At 42.5% G+C, this 13,718-nt stretch overlaps 1 protein-coding gene across 9 annotated transcripts in view; it reads left to right on the top strand.

Moving 5' to 3' along the window:
- LARS2 (leucyl-tRNA synthetase 2, mitochondrial) overlaps positions 1–13,718 on the top strand; it is a 189,076-nt gene that overhangs the window by 48,587 nt on the left and 126,771 nt on the right. For all 9 annotated transcript variants that reach the window (XM_072786527.1, XM_072786529.1, XM_072786528.1 and 6 more), the window contains 2 exons: positions 9,650–9,741; positions 11,949–12,009. In XM_072786527.1, coding sequence (XP_072642628.1) covers positions 9,650–9,741; positions 11,949–12,009 — 153 coding nt within the window. The remainder of the gene's footprint in view (positions 1–9,649; positions 9,742–11,948; positions 12,010–13,718) is intronic.

Genomic DNA, 13,718 nt, shown 5'->3' with positions numbered 1-13,718 from the left:
AGAAAGGAATGTCTAACTTGGAATAATAACAGAGTCTAATGTGTATTATTCATTCAATAAATAATAGCTGAGTATCAGCTTTGTTCTGAACACTGGGATTTCTATTGTATTAAATATAAATATCAGAGTTTTAGTATCAAAATCAGTCAATAGGCCAAAGAAAAATTCAGCAAGCTTTGCCTTTTTCTAGACCCTGTTAATTTGTTGATTGGTTTGCTTTACTCTTGAGTAGAAATACATGAAATAACTCTTAAGTCACACGAAGAACAGCATGGGAAATAAAAAGTGGAGTGACCCATGAGGCGGTTCTGCTCTCTTCAAGGCTACCAGTGACCTCCCTGGATGTGCCTCTGTCCTTGTCTTTCCCAACCTCAGCAACATGAAATATGGTAGACTGTTTTCTTCTCCTTAAAACACTCTGACCTCATGGAGACCCTGTTCTCCAGGTGCTTCTGTATTTTGGCTTCTCCCTCCCAGGTTACTCCACAGACTTTTCCTAGTCCACTCCTATCTTTGCATTCTCTTTATCAGGTTGAAAAAGTTACTCTTTATTCTTACTTTGCTGAGAGTTTTTCTTATGAATCGGGGTTGATTTTTGTGAAATAACCTTTCTGTATCTATTGAGATGAAGTTAAGTTTTTATCTTTTATTCTGTTAATGGGATGTGTTCTGTTGATTGATTCTTTAAAAAATTTTAAATCAGCCTTGTGTTCCTGGGACCAATTCTATTTGGTCATAATATATATTTTTAATGCATAGATTGTTGTATACAATTTGTTAATCTCCCCATGTGTGTGAGAGATACTGCTCTGAAATTTTCTTTTCTTAAATGTCTTTGTCTGGTTTTGCCATCAGGGGGATACTGGCCTCATAAAACAAACTAGAAGGTGTTCCCTTCTTCTTATTTTCTGAAAGTGTTGTGTATTATTGATGTTATTCTTTCTTATTGTCTAATACCGTTCACCAGGGATAGTGATGCCATTTTCTTTGTGGGAAGTTTTAAAATGACAGATTCTATCTCCTTAATGCTGTAGGGCTATTTAGATCTTCTGTTTTCTTCTGTGTCAATTTTAAGTTGTGTTTTTCAAGGAATTTCTCTACCTTACCTCCAGTTCTGTTCTGCTCTGCCTTCCCTAATTTTTATTTTTCCTTTGTTCACTTTTCCTGGGTAATCTCATTTATCCCCTTTAGTTTAAACAGGATACTGAAAAAAAAATATGGAACATTTCCAACAGAGAATTTCAGAGAGCATTATCACAGATACCCAAATCCATGTCCTGATAGAAGATGCCAGCATGTAATCCTGTTAGCCTCAGTGCTTCTGTTTCTTTTTTTCCTTTTTTATGTTGTGGATACAGTTGTTCCTCTCCACAATTGGATTCCAATCCGTGAAGTCAAAGTAACTACTATTCAGGAGTTAGTGTATATATCCTTTGCCTTCGGGATCCCTGGGTGGCGCAGCGGTTTGGCGCCTGCCTTTAGCCCAGGGCGCGATCCTGGAGACCGGGGATCGAATCCCACATCGGGCCCCCGGTGCATGGAGCCTGCTTCTTCCTCTGCCTGTGTCTCTGCCTCTCTCTCTCTCTCTCTCTCTGTGATTATCATAAATAAATAAAAATTAAAAAATAATAATAATAAATAAAATAAATAAAAATAAATATCCTTTGCCTTCATGCTTTCACTGTTATCTATTGTTTAGGGATACATACACACTTATATGCAGTAATGTGTTTTTAATTTTATATAAAAGATCTTAATTTAATATTCTGCATATTTTTTCACTCAGTATTTTGTATCAAGGATTATCCTATGTCTCTATAGTTATTCCATCCATTATAAGTGCTGCACAATTATGACAATAGTTAATTATCCATTTTCACATGGATAGAGTTTTAGGTTGTTTCGTATTTTTACTCCAGATGAACGTCCTTGTACCTGACTAGTTAGCCTGTCGGAGAAGTGGCATTACTGGGTCATAGAGTGTACATAGCTCAGCATTATTTTAAATCTTTCTAAATTCTTTTCCAAACTGTTGAGACCAATTATTACTCCCACCAGCAATGAATGACATTTGTAACTGCCCTACATCCTTGATAACACTTAGTAAGGTTAGACTTTTTAGTCTGTGCTAATTTGTCATATGGGAAATAGCATCTAATTGTGTTTTTAATTTACATTTTCCTGAGTACTATCCTAGTGAAGCTGAGATATTTTCATATGTTTATTGCCTATTTAATTTTCCTTTTCTCTGTTTGCCTTGCTCATATTATTTGCCAAGTTCCTCTTTGGTTGTTTATATTTTTCATGTTGCTCTGTAGAATTCTTTATATCGTCTGGATTATTCACTCTGTGTTGGTTAAATGCAATGCAAATGTCTTCTCCCGGTCTCTGGTTTGTTTTTGTATGTTGTGAACCCAGCCAGACCACAGATTGTAATTTGGGTTTGAGAATGGGTGAGAATGATGATTTGGGAAGTTCAAGATTGCTTGTACTGGGCAGCCCCGGTGGCACAGCGGTTTAGCGCCGCCTGCAGCCTGGGGTGTGATCTTGGAGACCCGGGATCGAGTCCCACATCGGGCTTCCTGCATGGAGCCTGCTTCTCCCTCTGTCTGTGTCTCTGCCTCTCTCTTCGCTCTCTCTGAATGAATGAATAAATAAATCTTTAAAAAAAAAAAAAAGATTGCTTGTACTTTGGTTTCCTCCTATAATGGTAAACAAGTTGTACAAAGGAGAGAAATGAGAAAAGAGTGCAACTGGATCATTATGGCCCTCCATCCTCCATGCTGTCATTCCTTTATGGAGATAGGCCTAAAAGCCATGACAATCACAGCTTTCCTGGGAAAAGCTGACATCACAAACAGCTGACCAGGCCATGGATATGCATGCCGATACAGAGTTTATAAGTGGAGAGTTAGGTGATTTGGGGGTGATGAATTGATCAGAAATAGGGGCGTTAGTCAATGCCAATGATAAGTCCTGCCCAGCCCACCTCACAGATTTGTGGCAAGGTTCTTATGAGGCAGTGAGAAAAACTGTAATGCAATTTCCCGTGTAACCCAACTGATAGTAGCAAAAATAAGGTAGTCCTGACGTTTGGATGGTTAAGCAGGGGCCTCTTGGAGCCAGAGATCAGTTATTCTCTCTCAAGAGTCAGAAAAGACTGCCCTGCCAATTGGCTTCTTCTTAAACTCAACAGTGTCTGATGACGTATTTAAAGCTTAGCATATATGGTGATTTTGTTGTGTTTTTGTATGTTGTATGCACAGGGGATTTGAAAATAAAATGACCCACCTGGCTGGTCTTCTTGGCACCCTCTGGATCAAAAGCAGGTTGATGACAGCATCAAGGTGCCCAGTCCCTCTCCCAGGGTTGGGCTTGGACTCATTTGTCTCAGGCCAGAAGCCTCCGCACACTGCCCAAGTCAGGTTTTCTGCTTGAGCCTTTTTGCTAGTCACTGTGGAGGAGGAAGTAATTGAGGCTCTGTGTCTTGCTGCTGCATGATCATAATGTGATTACCCCCAAATATCAGGAAGCGGAGGGAGTTCTTAGCAAGTGAATGATAACAAATGTTTCATCAATTTTCAGCCTGCCAGCCAGTCAACAAGTGTATATGAAGTATCCAGAAGGTGCATAGCAGGGCATTTAGTTTTCAAATTTTTGACTCTCTGCAGCTTCTAAAAGTGGAGAGTGGATTTCCAGGGCTTATCCTCTCCGATGTAATTTGAAGGGAGGAATGAATTGCTGGTCCAGTGTCTTGATTAGAAACTGGCTGATTTATCTGCTTGTCACATCTCTCCACCTTCCCAGAGGAGGTCTTCTGGTTTGGGTCTAGGTATTGTCATTCGGGTTTTTTACTCTGAAGTCCTCGCTTGAGGACTTTGAGCCTCAGTCTATAATAATGATGGGTTATTACACTTGCTAAACAAAATTAAATGTTGTGCTTCTCATTTCTTGGAAATAAAGTGTTGAATCTACTCCAGAGAAACCATGACATTCTCTGAAAATAGCAATTTTTTGAGAAACAGTAACCATGGTTGCTCTCAGCTCGAAGCTGAATTGGTTTCAATTGGTTTCAACTATAAAGTTTTGTTTTATGATGAAAAGGGGAGAAAGCTGGTCATTCCTAGGGAATAGGTTGGTAACCTATTCTGTAGTAACAGCTGTGTTCTTCCTCTTGCCATCAGGAAGGCAGATGATCAGCTGCCCCAGCTTCCTTCCTTTTTACCTTAAAAGTTTTCTTACCTCTACTTGATCTTACTTCCTGTGTTGGAGGAAGAACTGTATCTTTGCCTGTTCTTTTTTTCTTTCTTAAAAAATGTCTTTTTAAATTGCACATAACATCCCATATTCTTCCCTTTAAAAAGAAGAAATATGAGATCCTTAGTGGCTCAGTGGTTGAGCGTCTGCCTTTGGCTCAGGGTGTGATCCCGGGGTTCTGGGATCAAGTCCCACATCAGGCTCCCCATAGGGAGCCTGCTTCTCCCTCTGCCTATGTCTCTGCCTCTCTCTCTGTGTCTCTCATGAATAAATAAATAAAATCTTTTTTAAAAAAGAAGAAGAAATATGACATAGATGAGGCTAGAGTCTCCTTTGCCTACCCCCTCCAGGACCAGGCCCTTCTGGGCAGTGACCCCTGGCACGTTCCGGTGTATATCCCTTCAGAACCTCATCTGCATGTTGTCCTATGTAACCGTGCTCTCTCCTATATCCTTTTTTTATAGTCTACTTGCCATCCACCCTGCCTGCCAACCCTGAGATGTCCACAGCTCAACTCGCGAGGCAGCAGAAGGCCCTGTCAGGGTGAGCCCTGGGCACGTGATTCTGTCCACACCAGAGACTGGCCTAGTCCCAGCTCCCAGGCCTTACCTTCTGCCCAACCTTGGTTTTAGTTGCCAGGCTTCTGATTCCTTTGTTTGCCCTTTGACAGTGGCTGGCCTTGACTCCCCTTTGACATCTCAAATTGTGGTAGGTTTGAGGTTCCTGGGCTGGCCCTTGGCCCATTGGCTGTCAGCTCCACCCACTGCTTTGCTCTGACCCCCACAGAGCAGAAGCACAGACCCCTGCAGACCACGTTTCCCAAGCCCTAGTGGCAGCTGGCCTCCAGCTGGTTTTGGACAAGAAGAAATTCTGGCAAGCCTGGCGTGCAGGAGGAAAGGAGAAGCTGGAGAATTTCCCTCTGTCTGCCCTGGTCAGCATCTTCTTCAGGAATCCAGTTCCGTCTGGGCAGACCCCTGTATTTCAGTTTCATGACCTCAGGTGTGGAGCTCTGTTACTTCTGCTTCCCACTTAATTCCTCCTTCAGTCTAGGGGTGGTGGCGGGGTTCTCCCGCTCTTCTGGATTTGGGGGTTGTTCCACTGTCCCTCTCAGCTTCTCATTTAATTTTAAATGTGTAAAAGAGTGTTAGAAGAGCAGCTGGAAGTGTGGTTTTTCACACACTGGAAATTTAATTTAATAGATTTCCAAGTTAAAGCTACTAAGACTTTTTTTTATGATTCCTTTTCTACAGAAAGCACTCATGTCCAAGAAGTGTTAATGCCTAGGGAATTGAGAGGGATTGGGTAGCCCTAGCTGTAAAGGTTAAACCAAGTTAGGGTGATAGGAAGAAAGGAGGAGGAATTTGAGAACCAAAAAGGAGAGTTTGAATTCCTTCCAGTGAATGTTTTGGATAGTCTTGGCCACAGGAAATCACAGGCAAGAAGGCAGGCATCCTGGGTTCTACATTGGAGGTATTCCATGTGGACGATGTCTAAGAGACCAAGTGGTGAAGGAGGCTGGCAAAAGAAGCACGTGACGTGGTATCTTTACTATCAAGGGGCTGTGACAGTTTGTTCAGCAAATAGAATTTGTTGCCTCGGAGAAAGGGACAGGCTTTGGTATTTTCATGATCCTGTTACAGGCTTTACTGGGTTCCTGCTTGACGGTGGTGAATCCTCTCCTGGCACTAGAGTGAGTTCTGCACTTGGTCCCGGAGGCTCTGGAAACCCAGGTAGAGGAATGATGGGACCCCTCTCCTGTTCCATAGAAATTGGCTCACGGGAACATTTATTCCAGTGACTTGGCCCATAGTGGAGAGAACTCTTCTGACTTCAGGATGCAAAGAGGCCTTCCCACAGTATGTATTCTAGGGCAGGCGTTTGCTTTTTTGTCGATTTTTGGTAAGAATGGAATATTAAGAAGCTTTAAGATTTTCTAACTTGATTTTCATAGACAGCTTGGGAACATAACATGTGGGCTAAGAATATCTTTTCATGTGAATTTCATCTGAAAACAAAAATAGAAAAATATTACGTAAATCCAGACCGGTTTTTGTGACGGCCTCTGTATTGACTTTATTTAAAAATATGGACAGCATCTAACAGAATGTTGATAGGCAGGAGCATTGAACCAGTGTTATTTTGGCACTTCCAACAAAGAAACCAAGGGTAATTAAGTTTTCCCCTTTCTCCTGGAGCAGTTACACAACAGTTACATTTTTCCTCCAGTGAAGCAGCCCCAGGAGAATTAAAGCACAGCTGGAAATCACACTTGCTCTTGTATAGTCCATGGAAGTAGTGCAGAACTTTCTAATAATCCAGCACAAATCTCCAACATGTGATTGATTGGTTGATTGAATTTTTTTTTATTTTTTTTATTTTTTAGCTTTTGGAAATTAAAGAAAAAGAAAAAATTATGAAGCTTAATAGTTAATACAAGGGAATGTTTCTCATCTATGGATTAAGCAATGCTGAAGAGACAGCTGTCTCCTGAAACATGTTTGTTTTGCTCAGGATTCTTGGCTACCAGAGACTGCAGCCCCCAGCTCAGACCAGCTTAAGCCACAAGTGGGGTGGGGGGGAGTGTTTGTTTTTATAGACTCTGGTGTAGTTCACAGAATCAGAGGTAGTGTCAGAAGCCCTTGGGGACCGGGACAGGTCCTGGAACCATGTGGGTATCCCCAGTCTTTGTCCCCATACCAGCTCTGTTTTCTTAGATACCTCTACCAGGTGGAGGGTGAGGTCACCCAGAGTCCCCGTCTCATCTCCTTGTTCCTCTGGGCCAAGGAGAAATGCGTAAAGTGAGTGTGTTGTCCTTTTTCTGATCTTTGTTGCCTCCCACCTCCACCCCTACCCCCACCCCCTGCAGACAACAGACAAGCCCAGAAAAGCAGCATTCAAGCATGTGTAACCAGAGGGGTGGGTTTTGTGATTGGCAGCCCCCAGCAAGACTGTGTGAAGTTGGAGGAAGAGCAGTTTCCTGAAGGGGAGGGACACCACCTGGAAGGATGAAGCATTTTGGGTCTGTCCCATTTATTTTATTTATTTATTTATTTTTAATTTTTTTTTTTTTTTACTTATTTATGTTTTAAGATTTTATTCATTTATTCATGAGAGACACACAGAGAGAGGCAGAGACACAGGCAGAGGGAGAAGCAGGCTCCATGCAAGGAGCCCAATGTGGGACTCGATCCCTGGACCCTGGGATCACGCCCTGAGCTAAAGGCAGACGCTCAACCGCTGAGCCACCCAGGCGTCCTGGGTCTGTCCCATTTAGCAGGAGGAAGAGAGATCTTGGATCTGAAAGATCAACTGGATTGGGTTGTATCTGGTCAAGTTCCTAAAACTACAAACAGCAGATATACCTGGGGAATGTTAGGATGTTTTAAAAGGCCACACACAAGCACATAGGTGTACACACACATACACTTACATCGTTTGTACAGATGTCCATGATATGTTAAATGAAAAAAAAAAAGCAGATCATAAAATAGTGTATAACAGGTTGTTTCCAAAATAAACCAGCCAGCTCCTATGTATATGTACATATGTTTGTATATCTGTGCTTGAGTGAGAAGAAAGATGTAGAGGGATACAGAGGCTGGTGTTACCAGTTAAGTCAAAGAGCTGAGAATGGGGGTTGGCGCCAGGGGGGAGAGTCAGCTTTGCTTTTATGTATCACGTACTGTGTTGTTTCATGTGTTAAAGTAAGCTCGTATTTTGTCTGGACTTTGAGAAACATCCTGTAAAGGAGAAAGGAAGGACCCTATTTTCACTGAACTCAGGAGGTGTACAGATGCAGGGCTGAACGTGGGAATCATGTCATCTTTGCCTGGACATCCAAGGCTTCCCAGCCTCCCCTGTGGCAGTAGCCAGCTGGAGCACTCCACAGTGCTGTTTGTTCACCAGGCCTATATCTCTTCTGGAAAGCAGATCTGAGTGGGTCAGACTCACCACCACCCCTACTATGGCCAGATCTACTAGGCAGTGTGTACTTGCCCAGGACAGAGGCAGGGCTCTTCCCACCCAGGGTTCCCGGTGGCTGCCTTCTCTCCCGGGCTACCCCTGCTTTGGCCAGCTGTGGCAGGAACAGCTGGACTACTTTGAAGTGGAGCATCTGATAGGAGTCATTAATTATGCAGGACAGAACCACTGGGCCTCTTTTATGGAAAAGAAGGCCAAGTAGATGACTGGCCCTTTGAAGCTCATGGTCCATTCGGTTTGGTTAAGAACTTCCAACACCTGGCACCAACGTGCTGCAGACAGTTGTCATGAATAACTCACGTTCAGGAAACTAAAGGGGTAAGGATGCGTGTGAGGTCAAGACGTCTGCCTCCCTGCTGTCAGATGGCCTCCGTAATACCTCTGGCCAGTGACACCACTGAAATATTGTGGGGGAACCAGTGATGTGCCGTGTTGTGGGTGCTGCCTACCAGGGTAGCAGATGACAGTGGCTGCCACAGTAGCCCACGCCCCCAGGTCTCATGTGCCTCTGAGTATTCGTCATTATCCCAAGGAAATGCAGCTTGTGTGTGAACAAGCTCAGGCTGTCTATATGATTACAAACAAGGCTGTCCCTTGGTGCCACAGTATGTGTTTCAAGCCATTGTTCCCATTCGTGTAAAATAGGTTGACAGGAGCTGCCAACTGAGCTGTAACTGTTGTCCATTTGCAGAATGAATGCCTTACTGGCACATCCTGGCTGAAGGTAATTGCTACTGCTGTGATGTGGCTAGGCTGCTCACTCTTGCGAGGCCCTTGTTGCTTAAACTGTCCAATTAAAGGGGGTTAGGCCTGGATGACATATCAAAGCCTTTTGAGCTCTAAGATTTTAGGCTGCTTCTTCAGGGAATGGGAACGTCTTACAGGAAGTGATTTGAAGTGCCTGTTGCACTCTTGAAAGGTGGCTAGCATGACTGAGGAACTGAATTTTTTATTTTAATTTAAGTTTAAATTTATATAATCACATGTGGCCAGTGGCTACCGTTTTGGATGGCCCAGCTCCTCAACTGGAAGAAAGTACTATGAGGTGAGCATTTTAAATGCCTGTGCATTTTTACATGTACATATTATTGAAATTTTTTAAAAACTGTAATTTTAGATAAACGATTTGGTTTCATTATAGATAATACAGCCAAGAGGAAGAAAGTAAAGAGTAGTCATGAAGATGAGTCTACTCAGAGATAACTGCTATGGGCACCTTGGTGTGTAACGTTCTATATGCTCTCCTCTGCATTTGTCATGGTAGTCAGCTGGCTTTCAGAAGCATAGTCTGGAGTCGTCCAGAAGGGGATAGGACATGTTGGTAGGAGAGAATGCCTGTTTATGACCCAGAAGAATATGGATAGAGGTGTTAGCAATCTGCCATGGCTGATGTTTCTCTTCCGGGTGCTAGGTCATCAACCCCATGGGATGGGATGCATTTGGACTGCCTGCTGAAAATGCAGCGATTGAGAGGAATCTACATCCAGAAAGTTGGACGCAAAGGTATGTATTTACAGGCGTCTTCAAATACTTCCATACAGAAACCTTAAAAAAATGTTTTACTCTGTGCCTGAGAAACAGATAGTGAAGCAAACAAAACATTGCTGTCTGCCAAGCGATGAGCAGGATTATGTATATTGGCGTTTGTCTTTTAGCTTGCTGTATTCTTAACTGAGAAGTCCCAGAGAAGGTTCTGGGTATTCATTCGGAATGTGTTCATTTTGATGCTTTGTTGTTATAAAGTTATTCTTCCCCTGGGTATTTGCATTTGGAAGGGAAAAGAAGGACAGGGTTGCATTTGTTAAATTTCTATAGTGTTTCTCATCCGCTTGACCACAATGTGGGCTATATCCAAATTCCACATTGTAATTTTCTCGGAAAATTCTGTTAATGTTTGCCTTCACCATTCTAGAACAATGGAAACTTAGACATTCAATGTAGAAATATATGGCCAGTGTATTTTGAATATGGCCTTCTCCAAGGGGGACACATCCCCAATTCCACCTGTGCCTCAGGCTTCCATGTACATGTGGGCCAGCAGTGCCCATCTCTCACACCAGAACCCAGCGGAATGTTCTGGGCTCACTCTGCCAGCCTCTTTCACAAAGATCTGGGGGCCTTTCCCCACTCCATGCCTCAAGAGATCTAGAAGGGCAATTCCAGGGCCTATCTCAATTGTCTTTGACCTCCCTTTGCTTTATTTTGCCCGAGGCTACTTTGTAGAATCATCCATTGTACCATTCACTTCCCTTTTTTTCTCCTAACCCCTAGTTACCACTTTCTCAGTTATGGTTAATTTTCGATTACATGGGAGTAATGAAAAAAGACAGAAAAGATATTCAAATAAAGTGGACCAAAGATGGCACAAAATTGATGTAAAGCTAGATGGAGGATTAGCAAACTAGGCCCCATGGGCCATATTCGGCCCTGCCTGATTTTGTAAATAAAGGTTTATTGGAACACAGTCATACCCATTTGTTTACATATTGCCCATGGCTGCTTTCATGATACAGGGGCAGAGTCGAGTAGCTGTGATAAACCATATGGCTCACAAAGCTGAAAACATTTACCATCTGGCCCTTTGCAGAAGTTTGCCAACCCCTCCACAGAAAAAATAGTGGTTAAGAAGATGGCCCCTGAATCAGGCCACCTTAGTGCAAATCCTGCTTTCTTGGTAGCTAATCACCTTGAGGAAACTACTTAACGTCTCTGTGCTTCAGTTTATTTGTCCGTAAAAGAGGGATAGTCCATCTTAGTTGGCTGCTATAACACAAATGCCATAGTCTGGGTAGCTTATAAACAACAAACATTTCTTTCTCATAGTTCTAGAGCCTGGGAAGTCCAAGACCAAGGCACCTGCAGATTTGGTATCTGGAGAGGAGCCCCTTCCTGGTTCACAGGTGGCCATCTTCTCTGTGTCCCTACATGGCAGAGGGGCAGGGAAGCTCTCTGGAGTCTCTTTCATAAAGGCACTGCTCCCATTCAAGAGGGCTTCCCCCACATGATCTTGTCACCTTCCAAAGTCCTCACTTCTAAATACCATCACTTTGGAAATTAGGTTTCAACATACAAACTCTGGGGGGGACACAAACATTGTCCATAGTAGGCACTTTTCTGCAAAATGTCTAGCACGAAGCCTGGACGAAAATAAACTATTGTTGGCTAAGCAGAGATTACCAAGGGGAAAAAAAAAAACGTATTCCCTTATTTCATTTCATAATAAAGTTGATTAATTTGCTTTTCTCCCCCTATCTCAATTATTGGATAGTTTTAGATTTTAGGTTTTGACCGATAAACCCGAAAGCGGGTTTCTTTTGGATTCCCACAATTTGTACATTAGGGTTTTTTTCTTCAGCTGATTTTAAACTTGTAAATGCTTAGCTTAAATTTGCATGGAATACAGACATAGGGATGGGCCAGGAGTGCACATACCACAGGGGTTGCCTATCACAGCCAGAGGAAGAGCCAGTCCCCAGGGCCAAAGACCACTGTGGTTTCTAGTAGATTCTGGATGAATCCAAATAGATATCTTCTAATACACTGATATTTTCGTTGAGTCTTACTGATTAATCTTTTTTCCCCAGGGCAAAACAACATTGGAAGCCCTTTTGAATAACTTAGATTTTTACTTTCCCTTCATATCCTCAAAGTGTTGATTGTCTGTGGCTTCTGTCTTCTGAAAACCAAACTTTCTTCCCTCCATTTCACAGTAATATTGAACACATGAGGAAGCAGCTTGATCGACTGGGCCTGTGTTTCAGCTGGGATAGGGTAAGTCAGCCCTTTATCCTGGAAAGTTTTCCTTTTTATGAAGGTCGCCCTTCCATGGGGAACCATGTGCACTTACTTCACATTTCTCCTCTTTGGGTTGGGAGAAGGGGAGGGAGAGATGGGAAGGATCAGCATTCCACAAATGAAAAAGTATTCCCAGAGGACAGTCTGCCTGCCGACAAGTCATTTTCTGTAGGATTAAGTGAAGAGAGTTAACTTCTTATTTAACTCCACAGCTGGCTAGAATTTATGGGTATCAAAAGCCTCACACAAATGGATTTTTCCTCTTTGCAATATTTTAAAAAGACTAGTGGAATCTATATTAACGTGATTAATTATCAGCCTCTCTGGTTTTTTGGGGTGAATAGGTGTTGAGTTGACTGACCATTTATTTATCTGCATTCCAAGTTCCAAATTGGGTCTGATAACAGCCCATAATGATTATGTCACAAATAGCATTTTGGTGTAAAATACTTTTGAGCTGTGTATTAAGTCAGTGGAGAATCCTAGACATGGGAGGAGTTCATGAATACCACCTGGGTGTTAGGAACACTCAGGTAACTGGGAACTGAGCCCTTGCACACTGTGGCTGAAGGCCCACCCCCTTAGACACTGGTGGCCTGTTTGGTAAGAGAGACCCTTCTAGGGCAGGCCCGGTGGCCCAGCAGTTTAGTGCCGCCTTTGGCCGGGGTCGTGATCCTGGAGACCCGGTATCGAGTCCCACATTGGGCTCCCTGTGTGGAGCCTGCTTCTCCCTCTGCCTCTGCCTCTCCACCCCTGCCCCCTTGTGTGTCTCTATGAATGAATGAATGAATGAATGAATAAATTAAATAAATAAATAAATAAATAAATAAATAAATAAATAAATAAATAAAAGAGGGACCCTTCTAGTGTCATGAACCCTTCTAGCATCCCTATGTTCCACAAAATGATTGAGGTTTTCATTACTGGGCCTGTCAAGTTCAAGTTCACATCCTCTTCCTCATGAGAAGCACCTGGAACAAATCCAAAAACAATCTTTTCCTCCTCCTCCAGCAATTTCTTAGATAATTGAGATTTGTTGAATACAGTGAGAAAAAGCAAACACATCCGAACAGTCCTTTTTGTTTGTTTTTTGGTAGCTTCCTTAGATAAGGTCACGAGTTGAATTAAGTTCTAATTGTACCACCGATGCCATTTTTACCACTGACTTGATTTGCAGGGTCACCTCAGTTGTTCATTTGGTGAAGGGGTGAAAAAGTCCTGGTGCCCCGGTCACATTGTCCCAGGATGTCAGCCGGGAATTACTGATGAAATGCAGTCTGTTGCAGAGAGAGCTGAATACTGCCCATAGCTCTCCAGAGCTGAGATTCTAGGTTCCCTGAGGGCAGAGATGGACTTGTTAACCCTCTAGTCCTGCATAGGAACATCAGCCATAAATGGCTCAAAATATTAGCGGCTAATTTTCCTGATTATTTTAGAAAATTAGAAAGTACAGAAAAAATCTAAAGAGTGTAAGTCAGTGCAGCTAATTTAACATCCCGGTATAGTTCTTTGTATCTTTTATTCTGGAATTATAAACATCTATGTAATTTACTTTTGCAGAGTTAAATCCATAATGCACATTTTTATCTTTTTTTTACACCTACCATCCATGAACATTTTCTCATTTTATTAAATATTCTTTGAAAAACTGACTTTATAGAGGTATAGTTTTCTATCTTATGACT

This window comes from Canis lupus, chromosome 19 (genome assembly GCF_048164855.1).
Source record: "Canis lupus baileyi chromosome 19, mCanLup2.hap1, whole genome shotgun sequence".
NCBI classification, from domain to species: domain Eukaryota; kingdom Metazoa; phylum Chordata; class Mammalia; order Carnivora; family Canidae; genus Canis; species Canis lupus.
Note: the sequence above shows the minus strand (reverse complement) of the source record. Positions and strands in the feature narration are given on the sequence as shown.